The sequence below is a fragment of the Rhipicephalus sanguineus genome, chromosome 8, assembly GCF_013339695.2.
Source record: "Rhipicephalus sanguineus isolate Rsan-2018 chromosome 8, BIME_Rsan_1.4, whole genome shotgun sequence".
Taxonomy (NCBI): domain Eukaryota; kingdom Metazoa; phylum Arthropoda; class Arachnida; order Ixodida; family Ixodidae; genus Rhipicephalus; species Rhipicephalus sanguineus.
In genome coordinates, this window is record NC_051183.1 from 67871584 (window position 1) to 67895315 (window position 23732).

The following is a 23732-nucleotide window of genomic DNA, read 5'->3' on the forward strand; positions in this document are numbered from 1 at the left end:
AGTACGTTTTAGTTCCGCTTTCTACTTCCAATCGGCACCTGAATTTCTTCATCATGTCACCTGACCAGATGAAATTTCGCGAACCCTTCATTACAAGTACTCAGACATTGTTCGCTTGTTATTCATATGGGAAATTTGCCCCTGAAGCCGTAAAGCCCTTTGCGCTAATGTCTTAGTCGCATCGCCACTTCTGTGCGTCCTCGCAACATGCGCTGATGCACCACGCCACCGGCTTTCAGCACCGTATGTGTGCAGGTCCCTGAGAGGATACCGAACGCGAGGAAGTAAAACGTATGCCATACATGGCGGCTTATACACGTCAACATTATGTTTAAAATAGAGTATACGATTTGAGTGAACACCAACACGCAGTACAGTACAGACATGTTTGACTTTATCTGAAATATTTGAGAGGCATTCGCATGAAAATTTCGTGTATCACTTGAAATATATTTTTTGGAGCATATGGTCCACTATTCGATTTTTTTATTATTTTTTCCAGCGCATCCCATTTTTTCATGGCAATATCCTTCGCAACACCAGCCCAGGCGATTTCTGTCGTGAAACTGCAATGAGCAAATTTGATATACGGCAGACATGTAACCACTCTTCATATTGATTCATTAGATGAGATAGTGGCAAAGAATGCTTAGAAGTGCCCATTTATGAGTTCCATAAATATAGTCCCAATCTCTCATGCATTTTTCGCAGTTTGCAAAGTACGCTAGAAACTGCTCATGTTTGAGTGCAATGGCATGGGCATCAGCTCGTCACATAACAGTTCACAGTAGTTTATTATTTACACATCAGTTTTCCTGGCATAAACAGTCTGTATTTCACAAAAAGCAAGCAATGATGTAATATAGAATTACAGTAGAAAGGGTAATGAACCAAAAGACCCTTCTTTCCTCACACACAGCCATATCAACTTTTTGTAACTGCAGAGAAACAAATTAGAAGTGGTCCAGTTCTTCGCCTTTCTCAGATATTTTAATACCCAAAGGCGGCAGGGTTAGTAACTCTCACAAGCTTTTTCAAGAAAGATGGTTAAGTTTAAGTTTACGTTTATCTTGACATTAGGTTAACAGTGGAAACTATTGAAATTTGTAATTATTCTTGAGATGCGAATTTGCTGTATTGAATGCCACATCTACAAGTGATTCAACAAAACAAATGGTATGCGCATTATTTATGTCATCAAGAATTAGTATTTAAAAGGCATTTTAGAATGGCAATAGAATGCGAACATAATACTACACAATCTTGGGCTGCCCCGTCGAGAGCTAACGCTCTTTGGGGAATCTTTCTGTCCCACTACAACATTCGGCCTCCGATCTGGTATTTCATACAGACTACTCTACAATAGTACATACTCACACTATCAATTAGGTGTCACACTATCAATCAGGATAAATGCGCAGAATATAACCAACCCCTATATATAGCCTTCACAGATTACGAGAAGGCATTTGATTCGGTATCAGCAGTCATGCAGGTACTGCAGAATCAGGGCGTTCACGATCCATGCATAAGATACTGAAATAAATCTACAGCGGCTCCATAGCCAACATAATACCAACATATAGCCAACATATTTTTCTACACATATGTTTTGCAACCTTCGTGCACTATTTATCATTGCTTATCACTTTTCTGTGAACACGTTGCCTGTATTCGTTAATTTAGCTACAACTGTATAACTACATGCCTTTTGCTGAAATGTTCTCTCTGCCTGTTGTTCGTCTGTCGTTTTTTTCTTATTATTAACCACTCCCCTCTTTATTACCTTTAACCTTGAGGGTTTCAATAAATAAATAAATAAATAAATAACGTTCCATAAAGGAAGCAACTAAATTGCAACAAAGAGAGGTGTAAGGCAGAGAGACACGATAACTCCTATGCTATTGAGCGCGTACATACACGAGGTTTCGGGGGCCCTATATTCGAAAGAGCTGGGGATACGAGTTAATAAAGAGTACTTTAGTAAGCTGGGATTCGCTGATGACACTGCATCGATGAATAACTCAGAGGACGAATTGATACTCACGATTACTGAATTAGAGAAGGAAAGTAGAACGCTAGGCCTGAAAATTAATATGCGGAAAACTAATGCGTGACAGATGCGGAAGTGAACAGCGCTTTGTTATAGGTAGCGATGCACTGGAAGTGGTAGAGGAATACGTCTACTTAGGAAAGAAAGTGACAGCAGAGCGGAGCGATTTTGATTGAACTAGAAGCATAAGAATGGGATGTAGCTCGTTCGGCAGGCATTCTAAAAAAATGAATGTTAGTTTACCACTGTCTCTGATGAGGAAGGTATACAACAGCTCCATCTTACCGGTACTTACATTCCTATCATGAATGCTGTGTTACGTTGATAACGCGCATGCCGATCGTGACCTGGAAATACTGGGCGTGCCGCGACAACGCAACGAAAGGTAGGCTCACGAGGGATGCGATGTGGGCTTGTTGATATAACACATCTTCAGTAGGTTTCCTTGTTGTGTACATAAAACGCAGGACAAAAACATAGGCCCCCATAGACCATAATTGATAGCGTTTAACGTCCCAAAACCACGATATGATTTTGAGGGACGCCGTAGCGGAGGGCTCCGGAAATTCCAACCACCTGGGGTTCATTAACGTGCACCTAAATCTATGCACACGGGCCTCAAGCACTTTCACCTCCATCAATAATGTGGCCGCCGCGGCTGGGATTCGATCCCGCGACCTTCGGGTGAGCAGTCGAACTCTGTAACCACTAGGCCACCATGGCGGGTCGCCCCTTCCTATCCAGTATTAGACAGGCTATGCCAAGCATTACCCTCCCGATCCTTATTTTCTTCCTCCTCTCCCTCACATCTCTCCTCGTTACCATTACTTTCCTTTTCCACCCCCTTGCTATACTACAGTATACACGACTAGCTATGCTTACCCTACCACTCCTCCTTGCCCCCTTCCTTACCCTCACTTCCATTTCTCTCCCTCGTGACATGCTATGCGATGCACGGCCATGCTGTACTTTGCCCTCTCCTCGTCCTTTTTCTCGTCCCCACCCTCACATGACTCCTCCTCTCCCTCACTTTCGTTTACCACCCCCTTGCTGTACTGGACTATAGACAGATATGCTATACATAGTTTTACCTGCGTGACACACACATGGCTATGCTATGTTTTGCACTCTCCCCTCCTCATTTCTGTGCTCACCCTCACATCACTCCTCCTCACCATTACTTCCCTTTCCTGCCCCCTTGTTACTGTTTAATATACATGGCTATCTTTTACATGGTTTTGCCCGCCTGATATCAAACATGGCTATGCTATGCTCTACCCCCTCCCCTCCTCCTATACTACTCCTCGCATTACCTTCCAGTTTTGCCTCCTTGCTATAATTCGGCTGGTTGGTGTTGATTCATGTTTAATCTGGATAACTCGCGCACACAGACACGGACACTAGAAGGAAAAACGTGAACAATACTGGCAGCAGCAACACTGGCAGTTATATACATGGTTTTGCCTGCGTGTCACATACATGGCTACTATGCTTTAACGTCTCCCCTCCTCCATTCACCGCTCCTCACCCTCACATCACTCTTTCGCACCCTCACTTTCATTTCCCGCCCCTTTGCTATAGTATACTATACATGGCTATGCTATGCATTGTTTTGCCTTGGGGACATGGTTTTGTCAAGCGACGACATGAGATGACAGATGAATGCTTACGATAGCCCGCGCCCCTAAAGCGCTCCACACTTTAAAAAAAAATGTTCCACACTCGCCATTGTGCTTGCGAGCTCCGCTGACTAACACTCCCAGGTTTCTATGCATATAAATCCAAGATAATGTGGCCGGGTGGAGGAGCGCAGCTGTAGCTCAATTAGTAGTTCATGGGGCGCGTCATCCGAAGTTTGCAGGTTTGGGTTCTGCCAGCGGCAAGTTCTATTTTTGTTTACTTTACTTTCTTGACATTTATATTATAATTACTAGACTACACCTAAATACTACAAATAGCGTGCCCCATATCTTTCTTGGCTTGATTGTTATTTAGTTGTCATTAAGGCTGTGTCAAACAAGGAAACGGGCCCTTAAAGTCCTTTTCGTTTATTGTGAAGTCATGTCATTTTTAATGCCCAGAGCTCTAGGGGAACAGCTTGTCGTCCATACGTTGATTTCATTTGGCATAGTCGCGCTCAAAATCATGTAGTTAATACAGTCCTAAACCAAGGCTAGGAATGCTCAAAGCCGGGTTTAATTGTGCGAACAATGTCTAAAATACTACAATTAACAGAAATAATCAAGAAGTAATCGCAAGAAGTATCTTAAAGTTGCTAAAAAACGATTTGGAAGCATGCGGCTGACACCCGCACCAGGCGAGAGAGGGTACCACTACCTCACCAAGAGCGCGATTGCACCTCCCACCGGCGTTTCTCCGTTGCCTTCGTCGCTACATCTGAAACTGTAATAATATCTGGGGTTTAACGTCCCAAAACCACCACATGATTATGAGAGACGCCGTAGTGGAGGGTTCCGGAAATTTCGACCACCTGGGGTTCTTTAACGTGCACCTAAATCTAAGTACACGGGCCTCAAACATTTTCGCATCCATCGAAAATGCAGCCGCCGTGGCTGGGATTCGATCCCACGACCTTCGGGTCATCAGTCGAGCGCCGTAACCACTAGACCACCGTGGCGGGGCCTACGTCTGAAACTGGAAACAATCTGACGGAACTCGCTGCAGACGTCGCGTATCTCAGCTGCCGTAACAAGCAGGAAGTCGATGAAAAAGTAGCGCGCATGTCGCAGACCGAATTCGCGAATCTTTCTCAAACTTTCACACCATCAACTTTTGGTACACTGAGCAGTGGGAACTCTACGAACGGGAATCGCTTGGCCCCATCTGCGCACTTCCTCAGCTTTCACAGTAGTGGAGCGGCGTTTAGCGCAGAATTTAGAACTATACGCAAATCGCTACGCAAGATTTTACTTATTTATTTCAGGAAAAACTTCGGTAAATCGGGTTTGGGGCCAAGTTTGTTAATTAATTCCAGTTGACGAACTTTATGTGCACCTGCCGGGGAATGAAAATTTCTTCGATCGAGAGCTTCATAAACAAAAGGACTTGCTTGACTGAGCTTTAGCTGTCTATTATGATATAGTCATGTGGAACCTATGACCTTTTTATTCAACCTCGAAGTTACACTACAAACCTTTATATAGTCATGTGGAACCTATGACCTTTTTATTCAACCTCGAAGTTACACTACAAACCTTTATCGCCAATAGCGTTTAATAAATCCTTACATTTTTCAGGAGGAGTATCTGCAAGCTTCTCGTGCCGAACTCATGAAGACTGCCGCACGCGTTCTACCTTTCACCGTTCTGCCATTTTCCCCCAACAAAATCTTATGTAAGTAATTCGCTTTCGTTAAAATAACCTAGTTCTTTCTTGCCTGGTGTCCGAAATTTTGAGTTGCAAGCTATATAAAATGTTAATGCAGAAGACAATGTCATCTTGCAAAATAACTAAGCAGCACGCAAACAATCAAACCCTAAGGAAATATATGTGTGGTAACACAGATTATAGTATTCTGCTAATGCAGGGCCGAATGTATGTTCGATGACAAGGACACATCCTGTAAAAATTCCGAGGCCGAAATGCACATGCGTCTCTCATCAATGCACAAAGCTAAGCCTAGGACAGTTAGATATTCTCTGAGCAAGACCCGCGGGGAACGTCGCCCTTACGAAAGCTCTAGAATTCATAGTCATTTGTGGCAATAACTGAACAGTAAATAAAAGCAAGAAGTTGTATTTTGTGGGTGGAAAAGGGTCCACAAATGTTGAGAAAACCTTACTCAGCGCCCAAACTGGTGACTAAATTAGAATACAAGCATTGGCGTAGTCAGAAGTTGTTTTCTGGCGGGGAGGGGGGCGTTTCAACCATACTTTATGTATGTTCGTGCATGCGCTTATACGTGTGCACGTGATATACAAATTCAAAATTGAAAATTTTAGGGCGGGGGGGTTGAAACCCCCAAACACCCTTGCTCTTGCTAAGCCACTGTATACGACTGTGCTGAAATGAACGTAGGAGAGGAAATCAAATTCAGGGTTTCCATCGATTAACTAAAGCCGGGGATTCGGTGATTATTTCAGAATATGCCACATTTGATAGCAAAGGCGAAGAAATAAATAATTCCTGAGGTGTTGCGTGCCAAACCACTATGTCAATATGAGGCAGGCTGTCGTGGGGGACTGCAAGTAATTTTTAGCACCTGAGGTTTTTTTCACGTGCACCTAAATTCAAAGACACAGGGTAGGGTAACATTTAAAAACTTTAAAGTTCAGTCTTTTGCTTGTTTGCAACAAAATGGCCTTCCTCAACAATATCCAGTACCCAACACATCTTGCGCGTTTTGATTGAGCAACAAGGACTAGATTTTCTAGATAGACTGACGAGCAGCCAAACCCCTTTTTCTAAATCCACGCACAACCTCCGATTTCTACCTCAAGTGAACCTTTTAAAAAATGAAACTAGTAGTTTCTCCGAGATGCGGTTAGCAGCTTTATAAAAAGGTATTCCGGCTACCTAAAGGTACATGGCGCAGTTTTTTTTAAGACGCGTGGCATTTAACAAGTCGACTTGCCTTGTGTGTGTGAGACCCTCATGGATACTGGGTTTTGTGCGATTATTTTGAGTTTGGTTGCGCCTTTGTTGATTTTGTTGCGGCGGCAGAAGATATTTCCATGTTGACACATCAAAGAAACCGCTTAGAAAGCAAATTTTAATTAGAAATCGAAATGATTCGACTGCTAAAAGAAACGAGACCGGGAGCACTCGTGCGAGCACTTCAGCAAGTAAGCTTTGCCCTCATCCCTCGTCACTGGAAGGACAAAATGCTACCCATAGTGACAATGGCTATGCTTTGATGGATGTGGAGCTTCTACAAACCGCGCGAGTAACTGTGTCTGCAAAGAATGCGGAGGAACCGTGACACTCGTAGACAACAAAATGGGTCGTGTACCTTAAAATGGGAACCCTCAGAACTGGCTCCTTTGAAACCGTTCTAATATTCAAAAAGGCCTGCATGGCCTAAGTAAACGTTCTCAAGGCTTTTTGGCATATCACTGAGGCGCAACACTGTGATATGGTTGTGTGAGATCGGCCGCTATCGACAGTGTAAGATTAGTAGAGAGATAGAAGATAAGACAAAATAACCCAGGGAACCAAGAAAACAAGGAAAAGAAGCGAAAAGCTGTTTCGTGTAATGACTATATGGTACGCTGCTGTAAATAAACTGTTCAGTACATCTTCTTCTTAACAAACATGAAATAAACGTGTTTTTTCTCTTTAAATCTCAATATATTGAAATCAATTTATTGTTACATTTGCCCCATGATCAAAAGAACTTGAAAAAGCAGATGGCTGATTTTTATCCAGAATAAACCGAACATCAATATAAAGGTATTGAACTAGAATTTATTTAAACTTATGTAAAATTAGTTCTATTTAAAAAATAATGACAAGAACTACCTGCTTTACTAAAAAATTACAATACAATACAACAATAAACAATACAACTTAATATTTAATTGTTATTCTAGTTCCATTGCGAAAAGAGACGCCCGCGAATAGAATGAAGCAAACCCGAACGCTTTACATATAGTATTTTCTGAGAAGATGGGTCTTAACAAAGCCTTCAAATTCATGGAAGGTATAGGGCCCACCCTGTGCTCTTAAGCAAACAAGTGTCCTTGCATTTCGCACCCATTGAAATGCGGCCGCCGGGCCCGAGAACCAAACCCGCGCCCTCGTGTTTAGCAATGCGACACACTACGTGCTAAGCAACCACGGCAGATAATGCCAAGAAAGATCATCCTCACTAAGGCGTGATCTACAACACGTAAAAATATTTCACGGAGTTTATGGTAGAATGGCTAGCACAAGTCGGAATCATTGGGTGCACATTGTTCAATAACCAACTAAATATATAATTTGCGGCGGTTTCTCTAACTCTCATTCAACATTTTATTTAAACTTTCGAATTAAAATCTAATTTTGTCATCCGTACTTTGCGCAATAATGTGCAAATGATCATACCAAATTTTTATTTGTTCTAAGAATTAGGGCTCACCTGACATGTGCTATTGCTTGTATAATGTCCAAAATACCATCCGCCGCCAACCTTGCAATACCTATGACAATCATATAGCGCACTTTTCTGCGGAAAGTAGCAAATATAGAGCAAATGATTTCTATGTTATTCAATCTCTGCATTTTATTATATGTTTTTTTAATTGCTATATTACTCAGCCTATGCAAAGTCGGTCAGTATTCTGCTGCCCGTAACTGTTCTTTTCGCGCATAGGTTTAACGGAGGACGACGACCGGGACCAAAAGAAGCTCAAGTGCTTGTGCTTCTTCAGGAGGCCCATATTCGAGGTTCATCTCGTTATCGAAAGCATCCGTACCAACACAGAAAGCTACGACTTCGTGCGAACCAGCAACGTAATTGTTATTCCATCAGTTCACTTTTTTATCATAAACATGGAGATGTGTGCGCAAGATTACTTCAAGACAGCTTCAACCAATGAACAGAAAAAGACGGATGGCCGGAGGGACAATTCTTAGCTCATTTGAAATTGAATTTGAGCATTGTGTCTCCTAGTCGCAGAAAAAGTGTCATTATTTACGTCATACATGGTTTACCTGCACAACTTGCGGGGTTTTCTTTATATTCTGATTTTATCCGGCTATCTATCTATCTATCTATCTATCTATCTATCTATCTATCTATCTATCTATCTATCTATCTATCTATCTATCTATCTATCTATCTATCTATCTATCTATCTATCTATCTATCTATCTATCTATCTATCTAGCCACATACGTCTCGGTGCTCATTCGGTCACCTCCTAACATGGCATATAGGAAAATTGGCATAGGACGATATGACTGTATCACAAATGTGATTGGAAAGCCAGGACATAAGTAATATGACATGCCTCTGGCGTACTTAGGGAAGGCCTTTCCCACAGTCACGTGTAGCACACAAATTCTTACATATGCACTCCTCTGACTCAAAAAGATAGTCTAGCGTTGCTCGTAACCGAAAGAATGTGCCAGCGAACGTAGCTTACAATATACATGTTTAAATAGGAGCGCGAGAAAGATGATCACATAAGCAATCGTTTACCATACTCTGAAAACATTCAAGAAATAGATTTCACACTCATGCAGCACTTCATGTAGAAGCAAATACAACTTGGGCAAATGTCGATTCATCAGCTTGCACTTATTTCCGAAAAAAAGTGACGCCGGTTCCTTGAAGTGCCGACGTTACGTCGGGCAATGAGAGATGCCAGTGTTGTCAATGCACCTGATAAGGCGATGTTACACACAGAACTACTCATACCAAATAAAGACGTCGATGCACCTCGTAAGAATTGGCTCAATTTGCGGCACAAGCATCTACTCTGCGACTGCTTCAATTCCCACAATGCGTGGTAACGCCCGGATTTTTGTTAGTGTGCGTGCAATTTCCTTACCCCAAGATGTTCTTTGTCCGTACAATTTTTGTACTCCTGCGCAAATATTTTAGACACTGCCTCAGTAGTACCATGATCATCTGGAACAAATGCAATTCACATATTTAGGTAGAACCGAAAGGAGAGGAAAAAGAAACCGCTTCTGTTTTTAAACCTAGCTTGCTCTGCACAGGTTCCAGTTTATTGCTGCTCAGCTACTCAATTTTTATAAGTTCTGCAGCTACAAAAAAATGATCCCCTCCAAAGGAAAAATGAACAAGTAAAGAAAAAATGGAGCGCAGTAGTGGTGCGAAGACAGGAAACAGCAGAGCTGGTGGCCTTTTCCTCCTCATTTCCGTTATCCTCAGCCTCACTTCCCTCTCCCACCTCCTTGTCATACTGCAATGTACAGAGCTATGCTATGTTTTCTCTTAAATTTATTTTTCTCTCTTTCTCTACCTTAGTTAGGCTTAACATAGTTATGCCTAACTAGGTTAAGGTGTGCCTAATGAGACATAGCTTAAATAGATGTAGCTTAATTAGGCTAAACTTATGCATAATAACGCTTAATCCGTTTTCAATAAAATGAATTAGTCCTAACTAGACTTGATTTAGTTAAACTTGGCATGATTAGGCTCTACTATGGTCAACTTCGCACAACCAGGTTTAACTAATCTTCGCTAAGCTTAACTTAACTTCGCGAGGTGATGTAATAGGCGTAACCTTGGCTAAGCTTATCTTCGCATTTCTCAGTGACGTTATATCTAGGCCCAGTTTTCTACTCACCGCACGGCCTAACGAAAAGCTTAACCCTTTCAGCCCTGAATTTTTTTAGTGGGCAAATAATTTTTTCTTGTTGACTATGCTTGCCTACCAATACGCTTGTCTACCACGTCAACAGAAAGAAAATAATGTATTCTGAGCATAACAATGTATTCTGAGCAAGACCAATGCCGCCGTGTCCTATAATATGACACCAGGACTAAGTGGTTATGAAGTGAAAAATGGTGAATTTCGATAGCGCTTTTTATTTTACTCTGTTAACACGTGAAATTGTTGTGAAGGCAGCATGCCAGCAACCATATATTAGTTACTGCGTTGGAAATCTCTAAAAGGAATTTTTTTGCGATTGTGATATACAGCTCTTCATTGCACTTGAATGGCCTTCTCCTAATTATTGGACGCTATCTCATATCAATATCACAAAAGATTGCCGAATCCATTTTTTACTGCGCCGAAATTGTTTTCACCCATGCCTGCAAGGGCAAGCTGACGGAACTGCACCTCATCGTCCTTATCTTCTAGCTTCCACACGCACCATTCATATCGTGTAGCAAACGCATTCTTATTTATTATGTATACAATATTGCTATTGGAGTTCCCTTGCAAACTAGAAATCCAGGCTGATTTCCTAAAATCACTTACACGAAATCGGAAGCTAACACAACTGGAAGCTAACACAACTACGATAGCTAGTAAGAAAATGTCATATATATTTGGTTTGGGTGTATGTCGTCTCTTTCACCTTCCGCCATTTTGATTTTAACACTGGGGATTTCCGAGGAAGACGACGATAGAAAAACTACCACCAATGTTTGCGCAGATGTATTAGGGATACCTAAGACACTTCTCTGAATTCTTAGTTATTTATGTAACAATTTATAGCAATATATCTTGGTGTCCTTTTTATAGGACACCAGGGCTGAATGGGCTAATTAAACAGCTCCGCTGTTGAAACACACATATCAAACTGAAGCAAACAATAAAGTAACATGGCAATGGACAGTTGGCTTGCAAGTGTGCATTTAGCAATATGGAATAGAACGCTGGCACGCACACATTTCTGTCCAAGGTTTACCCACAGAATACGGACTAACGCATCACTTCGTATAGAACGACACATAGGTGCTCATCACGAGTATTATGTGATCCAGTGTCCCCTAAGAAGTCTTTTAGGAGGATGTTCGCCTTTTGCTGAAGATGGTTTTCAGGCCACGGTCCAAGTAGTTTTTGTAATGTGAGAGGGCGTCTCTATAAAATTGCTAGATTTCTCTCTCAATTTTTTTTATTTCATTTGTGTACAGAAGCTTCGATAAAGCATGCATAAAGGCGCATTTCGTAGATGGGCTTATTGGTCGACACCCGACGTCAGTGCTTACCGTTATCTTTGTACAGCGAGTGTCGCTTGCACTCTTAGTCTTTCCTTTACTAGGCAAAAGTTCGCCCAATAAAATCTTTCGAGTTTAACGACTGTGCTCTGATTTTTTTCTACCTCACGACAACGTGACAATATGCTCGTTGAACATCAAGCGATATAGTTATAGCGTTGCTTGCGCGTGCACTTTGATCTTCCCCATCCGTCACAGAGTCCATTGTGCCTCATCACTTTCTGAAGTCGGCTTCACTTTCTGCTAGCAGCTTCTTCTTGCCAACTACCACAATGAAATGCATTCATTAATCATGTTCTCCATTTCTTTTGAAGCACACAGCTGGTCACAGTCACCGGTCTAAATGACGTAAAACTTAGAGCTCTGGCCTTGTTTCAGAAACGTCACTGCCTTCAATACTTCCAACCTTCTGAAGCCTTTTCTTCTTGCTAACGTGAAGATGTTCAACAGGTCTGATTTTCATTTCTCACATAGAATGGATTGCGCGGCGTATTTAACTCCACCTGTTCCTGTCCTACTTCTTTACACTGCAAGGGCACATATTGAAGATTGTCTGTTGCAAAGTTAATGTCCATATCAAAAGATCAAAGGCATATCAAGGCAGAAAATGTCGCTACAATCGAACAAACCGATTATATTTCGCATTAGTACCCACTCGTTTACGCGGCCTATCCAGTTCCCAATAATAGATCGCAAAATTCTTCGGCAATCAGGCATTCGCTAACTCCTCAACACAGAGCCTGAAGTGGCCTCAAGTGGACATTCGCTTGTCGGGGGGTGCGTACCGTGTTTCAGAGTTATTATGTCGAGGTAAATGGAGAAAGTGTATATCAACGCAGAAAATATCACTACAATCGAACAAACCGATTATGTCTAGCATTAGTACCCACTCGTTTGCGCAGCCTATCCAGTTTTCAATAATAGATCGCAAAATTCTTCGGCAATCAGGCATTCGCTAACTCCTCGACACAGAGCCTGAAGTGGCCTCAATTGGACATTCGCTTGTCGTAGGGTGGGCACCATGTTTCACAGTTATTATGTCGACGTAAGTGGAGAAAGTGTAGGGCAAAGATCTTGCCGCCTTTTCGTTGAGAGAGTTTCTTTGACTCCGCATAACAAAAAAAAACACTTTCTGGCCACCTTTCGATAACTTTTTTTTCAGATCGGTGTCGTATTTTCCCAAAACATTCGATTTGACGCATTTACAGACAGTTTTTCATAGGTGGCTCTTAAAAGGGTTAAAATGCCCTGTTCACCGGAGAGAGAGAGAGAAGAGGGAGAAAGGAAAGACAGGGAGGTTAACCAGAAACCGCTTGTCATGGACACCACCATTCTACATGCGGCTTGCCGTGGCTATCGTGTGTGTCTGTTTATATTGATCTGCCAACGCTGCGGTCCACCTGTTTACTTCGCAAGCATATGTTCTCTGTCATTCACATTGCTCCTAAAGCTGTCAGGCTTACTTTGTAGAGCATTCTATTTTATTGCATCACGTTCATTGTTCCGCCCTTGCGGCTAAACTGTGACTTTCTAGAGATAAAAAAAAATACTTGTGAAACCTTAAGTAACCGGGATGTGCCCGCCTAGAGAAACTACTATCATTGCCGATACTCTTGTGTATTTGTCACTTGTAGATCGAATCGGAGCGTATCGGCGGGTTGGTATTATTGCCTCTTTATTACAGCGAGTCCTAGATACTTACTTATAAGCCGAAGTTTTTTTTAAAGAAATTTTAAGCAGTTGATTATTGCATTTCCATGGTAATCAAACTAATGTATTCATTAATTTGTTACGACAGTTACATTTATTAAAGGGCAGTATCAAAGAAAAATGCGCACGCCGGCTCTTCAGAGTAATTCGCCATCAATGTGCAACGTTTTTGTTTAAGATGACTTCAACATTTAAACGTGAGTGTTTGGTTTTTGTAAACAGAGTGAAGGAAACCAATCCGTGCTTGCATAGGACTGCCCAGAATAAATATACAGATCACTCAAATCAAAAGTTCATATTTTCTTCAAAGCGAACGATTACGTATCACTCCTGGAGGGCCCCTTTTATTCTTTCAGTTTAGGTTTATGCTGATACATGTGAAAAGCTGCAGGTGAAAAATGAATGCAATGTCACTTTAAAGGTACCTCTTTAATAGGCTTAATGCTTTCATGACTTGCAGGAATTCAGTTTGACATACGAGAATAGACACCTAAATATCTCATATATTGTATCAATCAAATTTGTTGAAACATCCCTAAAGTTCAATGATACTGTAATAAACATGGACTTCGCGAAGTTAGATTTGAGAATTATAAGCGTGCAGAAACTTACGATTGCGTGTTTGGTTTAGGAGCTTAAACACTTTCCAAAAAGTTTCTGTTTAGATTTCAAATGGGTTGCAATAAAATGTCAGTTGACTTTTTTTAATGTTACACCTAAGTGAGAGATAAAAATACTTTCGACAGTAAAAGTATTCTTTAATGAATCTGTTGTCAATATTTCGTCATCATATCATAATTATTAGAAGATAGTATAAAGGCCATGTTTCATATCTATATTTCGCGCGAAAACCTCAGCACGTGAACGTCAATCTGACATAAGAATTCTGAAAGTCTTATTGTGTATTTTGGCCACGTTGGCTAACTGAAATTTTCTAAAACTTGCTATGTTAAGAATCTGGGTCGCTCCCAATACAACATACGTCAATTTTGCCAATACGCGACTACGTAGGCCCTACCCGACGCCGTGAAAATCTGGGACGTCATGGCGAGTTAGTGAGGGAACTTGAAGGCGACATCGCGACCTCTATCTATTCTGCGCATTTTCTCGCTTATGAGGGTCTTCTCGAGGTAAGAGCCAATACGCGACTCGGTATTCTCAAATTCTAATCTACTGTTATGAAGAGAATCGTGTTCTCTTTAGTGTCTTGTTAAGATAAAGATTATCACTTACCAAGTAAGTAATGTGCTATACAATCCCCATTCTGGCATATTCCTGCTACTCCGTGGCGGTTTCCTTGGCTATTAACCGGCTGCAAAAATGATAGGAATGTGCCACAATTAGTAAGCATAATTTTACTTTAGACAGTAATCATACACCTTCCTTGAAATTTGTGGCTACGACGTATGCACAAGCACGTCGCATGTTTCGTATTATAGTGTAAAAGTGGAATGTAGTCATTAGATTTCCGAGATATTTACTTGTAATATCCTTCTGAATGACAAAATGCCTGCATATAATTTCATGTGTAAATGATGCAAAGCGATGAACTTAAATTTCATTGATTGCAGACAGACAGAATCCGCATGAACAAGAATTTGGAGATAAACTAAGAAATGTAGCAACTGTCATAGAATCATTTAAAAAACTGACAGGGTCCCTTGGACATTCCCATAAGCGATTCGAAGGCGACAGCCATATTCTTTTTCTTCTCACTCGATATATGGATCCTGTCCCACCATCATTCGAAACTTTCTGCCCCTAACGTGCTTTCGCACTGCCTCCAAGATCGGAGGCACCTCACCTGGTGTTGCATTGCCTCCGCGATCAGACCACCTTTGACCAAGGTACGATGCTTTATAATGACGTCATCAGGTGACGTGACGTGGCGTCACAATGACGTCAGGACGTCACAAACTTCAACGATGACTGACATCATCGCGACGTCATATGGTGACGTCGTCATATGATGGTGATTTTTGCATCACTCATCCCCGACACCGCTAGACGCCGACGGTGACGGTCAACTTTCGCGTTTCATGAGGCATCTAAGTCTTTCGCCTTAAAATTGAAACTTATCCTCGAACGTGCTGTTAAATTTGCAGGAGCATGCACCGCTGACAATTTCATTAATGCCAATAATAATCATCCAAAGCATGAACGCTGCGAGTGTCACATTTATTTTTGGAAAGCAGCTGGATCAAACTGTGGTCACAATCAAGTAAGCATTTTTGAAACTAACAAATTTCTTTGCAACTTCCACAAGTTTTTTGTCGTTGTTGTTTAAGTTGGCCGTCACAGTGTCTCATTTACTATTATGTTCTACGGTGCAAAACCACGACATGATGCCAAGTACTCCCTAATGGAAGGCTGCACATTGATTTTGACGACCTGGGATTCTTAAATTGCACCTAGCTTCCAGCAACCAGGTGTTCATCCTTTTCGACGCCATATAAACGCGGTCGCCATGGTCGGAATGCGAACCTGTGTGCTGAAGTGAGCCAGCGCGAATCATTACACAATAAGCTGCCATGGCTAGTGCAGTGTCAACATAAGGTCTATAAAGAACTGTTGATGCGAGTGTATACTGTTGGGATGCCAGGTGGTGGGGTGCGTAACCATAACTGGTAAATTTTCTAGACGTAAGAGTTGTTTTAATGACGTCGAAGTGTTTAGAGGCTGTGGCGTGGTACACACCTATCGGTACACTAGTCCCTTTTTATGATCGCCCGAGACAAGTAACTCAATTGAGACACATATAATAAGAGTAAAATAAAATGACGACGGGCAGAATAACGAAATAACGAGATCGTGCGCAAAGAAAAACAGGTTCGTTTAGTGAAATATAAGGCAGCCGACTTCTCTATATAGCTACCCACACTGTCGATGCAATTGTGCTTTCCCGTAACAATTCAAATTTCATCAGAGTTACTCAACAAATGAGTTAACGCTACCCTAACCACTGCCAGCAAGTGTACACCTGTACATCATTAGTTCATAAAGTTTTCAGCTCGTAAGCAGCATTCGGCTCTTTACTTGCATTAGCCGCTATCGTAAATAAATCTTGCATCTTTTTTCATCAGTTCGGGGTTCCTGCGCGCAAGCCAGGTTATTATCGGCAGATATGTGGAGTATATGATAGTTGGTCTCATAGCGCACACCTAAGCAAACCGAGAATATACTGCATACACTCTGAATCAAATAGGCATTGTGTAGGATGACCTGCTGTTGTGCAGAAAAACAAGACTTTTGGTTATGCACAAGACGCCAATAATCAACCATCAATAATTGTGCTATTGTTGGCAACCTCAATAGAGTTGTAAACCGTTAGAAAATGCATGTAGAATTATAGTAGATAAGGCATCTTTTTCACCGTCATCCATTATCTTTGTGGCCTTTGTGGTGCCTTGACTTCTCTCTTGTGTGCGAGTTTCCACGCCCTGTCTTTTTAACATTAATTCGTTTACTAAACATGCGCGATAACTTGGCTTGATTGTAGCTGTAAAACAAGATACGTGCTCAATATTTTGGCGCTTTTGGTACTTTTACCTACACAAAAAGCGAGTGTTAAGCTCCTGCCCCATCTTTGTATGTATGGTACTGGCTTTTGTGCTTCGTGATACAGCTCCAAACTGTAAGCATATATTTCTTTCGCCTAATAGTAGCACTGCAAAAATAATGTTCTTGTTACTTGTACTACGTGCTAAAGGTATCTCGGCCTCTAAATTTCCAGTCTCCCAGAAAAAAACACATAAAGTGTTGCTCATTTGATTACTCTTACAACTGGCGAAAGTGCACCCGAAGTCTTTAGTCCAGGGTTAGTGATTGGAATGCCACCAAAAAAGTTGACTACCAAGATTCCTTCCACATCTGCGGTAAACTACGACGATAAAATAATTCGCATCCTAACGTCTCCATGCCAAAGCAGTACAATGTTGCTCCCGTCGTGGCGTTCCTTCAATACTATTCCCTCTTCCCTGGAAAGTGAATCGTTCAAGGCACTATGTAGGTTTTCTGAAGTAGGTTTTCCTTTATTCACTTGTACATCGTCGGTTTTCTTTTATTCACTGGAAAGTATTCACCTGAAGCTGTAACATCCTACGAGGTGCGGTAATGTTTGCGTCAGAAGTTTTGTAGACTCAAGCAGTGCAGAAAATACCCCACCCTACGGTTCTCCGGCACTTACTAATATAACCACATGACACAATCTTTGTACGCAGAAAAAAATATTTTTGTTGTTTGCGCACATGCTGCTCGCGATTGAGAAAGGGTTCTTAGTTCATGCAAGTATGGAGACATTGCTATCATTAGTGCTAATAAAATTGACTGTCCAATTATTAATTCGCAAAAGAACTCTTCTTACCATGCATGGTGTTCCAGTAGGGTGCGCTCCCATTCTTCCTCTCTGGTTAGGGCACTCGTATTGGCAGCCGGGCACGTACCCTTTCTGAATCGCGAGCAACATGTGTACAAACAATAAATGCTGTGGCATAACAAGCACAACTAGCCAACGTGCGTGACACAGCGAGGCATTGCTAATGACACTTGCTATGAAGTAAAGATATTCCTTTAGGTTTCTCCTGAGTATTCGAAATTAGCCCATTGAGACTGGCTCATATATATTCCGGATTATGCCTACAGGGCTTTCGTGCTGCATAATGAAACAAAGACCATAAAAACACGCCATTAATATATGTAAAAAGTGTATTTTCATGATGAGGTTGAGCAAGCACAGGGTAAAAAGAATCATCATCTCCCACTAAAGGGAATCATGTGGGGATGCGAAGGAGCGCATGGGTCGACATAATATTCCATTCATCATGGGCACCTTGCCCGATATTAAGGCGTCCTTGCATGTGGAGCGCACCATGAATTCAGTGCAGTTGCTGTTGCTGTTACTCGTCCCGAACTCTTGTTGGAGGACGCCACGCGGGTTCATCGCCCGTCTGCAGAATCTCGTTCGCCGACGCCATCACATGATTGCTGAGAGAGTGTAAGGGGAAGAGGCCACAGCGTCTTACGCAGCCCCTTACACAGGCCCGAACGCGCTAGCGTGTGCCAGAACACGTGCTTTTGTCTGCGTTACGCCAAGCTAGAACAGCATACGGCAGCCCGGGCCCCTAAAGAGCTCTGCACGTATCACCATCAAGGCGGTCAAAGAGCAAGACGATGAAGACTCCTCCTTGGCGCGAGCACGCGCTTAGGGGGGCGTGCTCGCGCAGATGGCTATGGTAAGTTTTAGAAAGCGGATGGTCGCCAATGGAACTGCGGACAAAGCCCAGTGCAAAAACTGCTTCGGATGTAAATTATTTCCGATTGTAGACCTCTTTCGCCTCTAGTCCTCAACTAACTTTGCGCTGCGCAAACGTCGCTGTCAGCCACAAAATATTATGAAACCATGAAAACTCGCCATATCAAGAGAGAGAGAGAGAGATAAAAGTGAAGGAAAGGCAGGGAGGTTAACCAGGTTATACCCGGTTTGCTACCCTACACGGGGGGGGGAGGGGAGAAAAAAAAGAGATAGCGAGGAGGAAAGAGGGAAGAAGTAATACGCGCACACACATCAGTGTTCACTGCATACACACAGACAGTCACAACGGAGAAATATTTAACATCGGTTCTTCTGCGAGATGTTAAAAAAGGCTTGCAAGGACTGGCTCCAAGGAATCGAGAACTTGCAGAGCGCATTGAGCTGACGGAGTTGTCATTCCGTTGAGGAGAGTGCGCATCGTGGTCATGAGAGACCTCAACACAGCGAGGACTTGTAGGTTCTTGTCGTGGCAGTCATCTGTGGACGATGAAGCACACTGCGGGGCATTCTGCATCGGCTCTTTATGAGTGCGCAGTGGTGGCAGCGAGAGCCACGCGACATCCGCCGCCGCTTTCAAAGCTTCTGCGTCTTTCCGGCTCTCCAATTGTGATGCATTGGGCGGTGGTGGTGGCGGCAGTGGTGGTAGCTGTCGCTTAAGGGAAGTCTGACGATCTGTCTGAGTAGGATTTCGCGTTGTCCGTCCAGATTGGGTAGCAGTAGTTTTAGACCCTCGTCGCCGACGCGAGCGTCGTTGTCTATTTCTCACCACGTCAGCAGCCTCTTTGTGCGTCGAGCCGTCCCGCACCATCTGTTTCATGACACTCCATTCTTTTTTCACTAATGGACAGTCCCTTGATGAGGCTTCGTGTGATCCATGGCAGTTGGTACACTTCAGGGCAGTTGCTCGGCAGGATTCCGCATTGTGTGGCTCTGCACAGCGGGGGCAAATCGCCACGTTCCTGCAAACTCCGCTGACATGGCCCATTTTTTTGACATTTACGGCACTGGAGTGGTCGTGGTGTAAACGGACGGACCACGTGACGAAACTGTCCCACCTTCACGTGGGATGGTAATATGTCACCTTTGAAGACAATATTTACGCAACGCGAGTTGCCCAGACGTGATACTTGGAAGACGTTGCTACGGTCACTAACTTCCTTGATGAGCATTGCAAGGTCGCCACAAGGAATGGAGATGTCGACATCGTATATTACACCTACCACCATTTCCTTGTTAAGTGGAAGGTGAGCTCGAACCTTGATACCGTCGAAGTCAGTGACCCTGGTCAGAGCAAGCAGAGATGCCTGGTGTATAACGTCGATAGCCAAGACATTCTTGCGGGGGTTGACTCGAACATCCTTGATTTCGTTTGGAGCCAGAGACTCGAGTTTCCTCGAGATAGTCTGCCGATTCAAGTGTCTCAGATTGTCCGATGGCGAAACAGGCACAAATAAGACGGTGTAGTTCATTGAAGCCTCCTTCGGCTTCACAGTAGATGCGGTTTAAGCTGGTGAAGCACCCATAGATCTTCGTTTTGGTTTACGACTGTAAACAGGCGTGAATTCATCGTCGGAATCGTCACTGCTTGCCGAATACAGCTCGGTGGACTCACTGTCGGCGTCGCTGAGTTCGCTGTTCCGTTTCCTCGAGGGGCCCGCCGACGGCGGAGGCATGCCTGGAGGGTGTGAAGGCCAGTCTACTTCCAGTGTAGCCAAATAAAATACCGATGGCTACGCGAGGAACATGAAAAATCACCAAAAACTGTCACCCGGTAAACAAAGCGCTGTGCAAGACGCACACTTCGTCGTCGATAATAATACGAGAGAAAGGCAGGGAGGGTAAATGGGTCATGAAGCATTCCTTGGGCTTGTTGAAAAAACACATCCTGCGGAAAGCTGACACGACTATGAACTACTCAGCCAAATATTGCAGTCATGCGCGCTTTAAAGGCTACAAGCGGAACGCGAAGTTGTTGTTTTCCCAGGCACCCTTTTTTCAAACAAACGCCGGTTCTCACTCTCGTCGGTGGGCGGTGTGTCTGCCCGCTGACGTCGCCATCTGCATCTCCACGTCGCAAAAGACCTAGCATCCTGATTGGCCGATAGCCAACATAAATCGAGAGTGGCGTTCGGATCCGATGCGCTTCTTGCCACAGAGTGCCGCCAATTGCCCGCACTCGCACGCGAATCACAGCGGGAGAGTGATCGCGTTTCATGATGCGCGCTGACGTAACTTATTTCCCCCGTGCCATTCCTCCCTGTGTAGCTTCCAGTGCGCTCGTCGGCACGAGAAAATAGAGAAAGCGCTGAGAGCGTGCGCCAAACCCCCGTAACTCCGCTCATTCTTGACGGATTCGAGAAATTTTTGCGGCAATCGATTCGGGAGGCAGTAAACTCCGATACTGAGGACATTAGATCACAACTTGGAAAAGTGGGCCAGACCTCGTTAACCAGAATTGTAGCATCCGGTTTGCTACCCTACACTAAGGTCAGGGGGAAAAAGAAAGAAAGATGGAAAGGAAAGCGGAGAGAAGAGAAGGCGCGCGATAAAATAAATATAAACAAAGGAAGCTGTAGAGCGGGAGTACTAAAGCTTATTGAAAAGGCCACTGGCACGCAAAAAGTTCAGTAAGGCCTTAAATGATTTTCGCTGTGCAGACAGTTCGGGTCGGTATTGCAGCACTGACTCTTCCGACAAGGGTCTGTCGCATAGGCGTGCGCAGGGTCCTCCATCAGGGAGGGCAAAGGTCCATCGCAGCGCCCCCCTACCCTACTAAGTCAATGTATGGGGTAGATTTTGCGCCCCCCCCCCTCTTAGGTGACTACAAGGGTCAATGTACGGGGCAGATGTTGCACCCCCCCCTTTCAGGTGATGAGGGGGGGCGCCCGCCTGCCCCCCCCCCCCCTGTGCGCACGCCTACGGTCTGTCGTCAAGGCGGGCCAACACAGCAGCTAGCGACAGTCTGTGCGAGCTGTAGCGAGGGCAGCGACAAGAACGTGGTCTATCGTTTCTTCGCTGTCACACTGGCTGCAAGCAGCAATGTCTGCCATGCCGATTCGGAAGGCAAAAGATTTAGTGAAAGCAACACCAAGCCACAGTCGACAAAGCACCGTTGCCTCTAGTCGAGAGAGCCCGGACGGAGGTCGAAGTCGACGACACGGGTCTAGTCTATGCAGTCGTGTGTGCTGTAAACTTGATGTGTTCCACAAGGATTTTATGTCTTCATTGGCAATCTCTCAAATTTTCATCGCAGCATCCGTTTTTGATAACGGGATGGATTCTTGTACGCCGTCTTCGTGTGCAGTTCGAGCAGCTGCGTCGGCATGTTCGTTGCCCTATATGCCGCACTGACTTGGAAGCCACTGAAAGGTGATGTCATGTCCTTGCACGAAGAGGTGATGGAGCAGCTCTCTAATTTCCAACACTAGTTGCTCGTGAGGTCCCCGGCGTAAGGCGTATATCAGGCACTGTAGAGCTGCCTTGGAGACCTTGAACACGCTCTATTTCTTGGGTGTTTGGTCATGAATTACTCTAAGTGCTCTACGCAGAGCAGCAAGTTCTGCAGCTGTCGATGTAGTCTGGTGGCATAGCCTAATCTTCACGGTGGTTGTTTTTGCAGGAAAGATCACTGACCCAGCAGACCCATCCACGGTGGTTGAGGCGTCAGTATATAGATGGCTATGCTCGCTGTACGTCTCGTACAACAAAAGAAGAGAAAGATGCTTCAGCGCTGGAGACGAAAGCTGCGCTTTTGGCCTTATACCTGGAACCGTGAGTCGAACTTGTGGATGAGTCTACACCATGGGGGATTTCGAACTATTGCTGGAGCTGTATATCCCGTTCGTAGGCGTGTACGATAGGACAGGACTGTCTGACAAATCCATATCAAGGTGGTGCATATAATAAACAGGGCGTTATTATGAAGAAACACCAACCTATTTTTTTTTCTTTGTCTACATGTGAACAGTGTCATTCCGAATAGAAGAGTTATTGATTGATTGATTAACTAATTGATTGATTAGTGGGGTTTTGTGGCACAAGGGCCATAGGTGGCCAAAGAGCGCCATGTCTTTATGTGTTGTAAGCGGTGACCGATGGTTGCAATGATGGTGTATTTTGGCTGTATAGAGGCCTAAAATCACGCGCTATATAGAAGCGTAAAAGGTGTGTAAAGAGTATAAAATTATGGTAGTGAGACGCGGTGTGGTATATGGGTGTGGGATGGATAACGAGTGAGCATAATGTCTACAAGTGGGATGGGAAAATTTCCGAATAGAAGAAAACACGTATTGTCGCCGATTGTTCAGGCACAAGGTACTCGAAGCTGCCAGAAGGAATGAACTAATTTCCCTATAATGAACATCTTGGGTGAAAACACCGTCAAGTCGCGTGTGCCTGTATAGGATATCCCTCTTGGAATTTTTCCTCGCTTGAGCATCCGTTTACTTAACACCTCGTTGCGGACGCGACGCAAATCGAACGCTCCAAGTCACCGGGAGTGCAAGAAGAAGAGGACCAAATCGGAAGCTAGAACGCTTGCCTCCACGAGCTCGGCGCAACTAAACGCTCTCGACACCCTTGCGCTCTCATCGTCTTATACCAGCCGGCAAAATCTGAAATATCGTGTGGGCATAGGCAGAGCAATTTTTAGGGGCGAAGCTCCTTAAGGCGGCACCCGTTCGTCCCTCGTAGTCGTCGTGGTCGTAGTAGTGAGTAACAAGTCTTACGCTTTGACCTCCAAGGTGGTGCCGGTGGGAGATTTCTCCTGTGCGTTGTTGAACAATAAAAAATTCGCAGCGTGCGCGTTAACTAAAAGCCGAATTCTTCTGTCTCTCATTCCCCATTAGCAGCCATTGGCATGTTCCAGTAGGAAACGTTAGTAGAAGTAGAAGTGTAAGTGTTAGCTAAAAGCCGACTTCTTCTGTCTCTCATTGCCATTAGCAGCCATTGTTTACCTCCAAGGTAGTGCCTGGTGAGATTTCTCCTGTGCGTGATTAAACAATAAAAATTTT

General features: G+C 43.7%; 2 protein-coding genes across 7 annotated transcripts in view; one reads left to right on the forward strand and one right to left on the reverse strand.

Annotated features, from left to right (window-relative positions):
* Positions 1 to 374: 374 nt before the first annotated feature.
* Positions 375 to 23732, reverse strand: part of LOC119402037 (uncharacterized) — a 55828-nt gene continuing 32470 nt past the window's right edge. For 3 of the 6 annotated variants that reach the window (XM_037669107.2, XM_037669104.2, XM_037669108.2), the window contains 5 exons: positions 17773 to 17856; positions 14643 to 14721; positions 9553 to 9632; positions 8136 to 8222; positions 375 to 566 (listed from right to left, as the gene is read on the reverse strand). In XM_037669107.2, the coding sequence (XP_037525035.1) occupies positions 474 to 566; positions 8136 to 8222; positions 9553 to 9632; positions 14643 to 14721; positions 17773 to 17856 (423 nt within the window). In that variant the 3' untranslated portion in view covers positions 375 to 473. The remainder of the gene's footprint in view (positions 567 to 8135; positions 8223 to 9552; positions 9633 to 14642; positions 14722 to 17772; positions 17857 to 23732) is intronic. The other 3 variants (XM_037669110.2, XM_037669105.2, XM_037669106.2) reach the window with 3 other exon arrangements.
* LOC119402039 (uncharacterized) lies at positions 5315 to 22846 on the forward strand. Its single transcript, XM_037669117.2, has 3 exons — positions 5315 to 5407; positions 8370 to 8509; positions 22340 to 22846. The coding sequence occupies exons 1-3, from the start codon at positions 5344 to 5346 to the stop codon at positions 22493 to 22495; spliced, it is 360 nt and encodes a 119-aa protein (XP_037525045.1). The 5' UTR covers positions 5315 to 5343; the 3' UTR covers positions 22496 to 22846.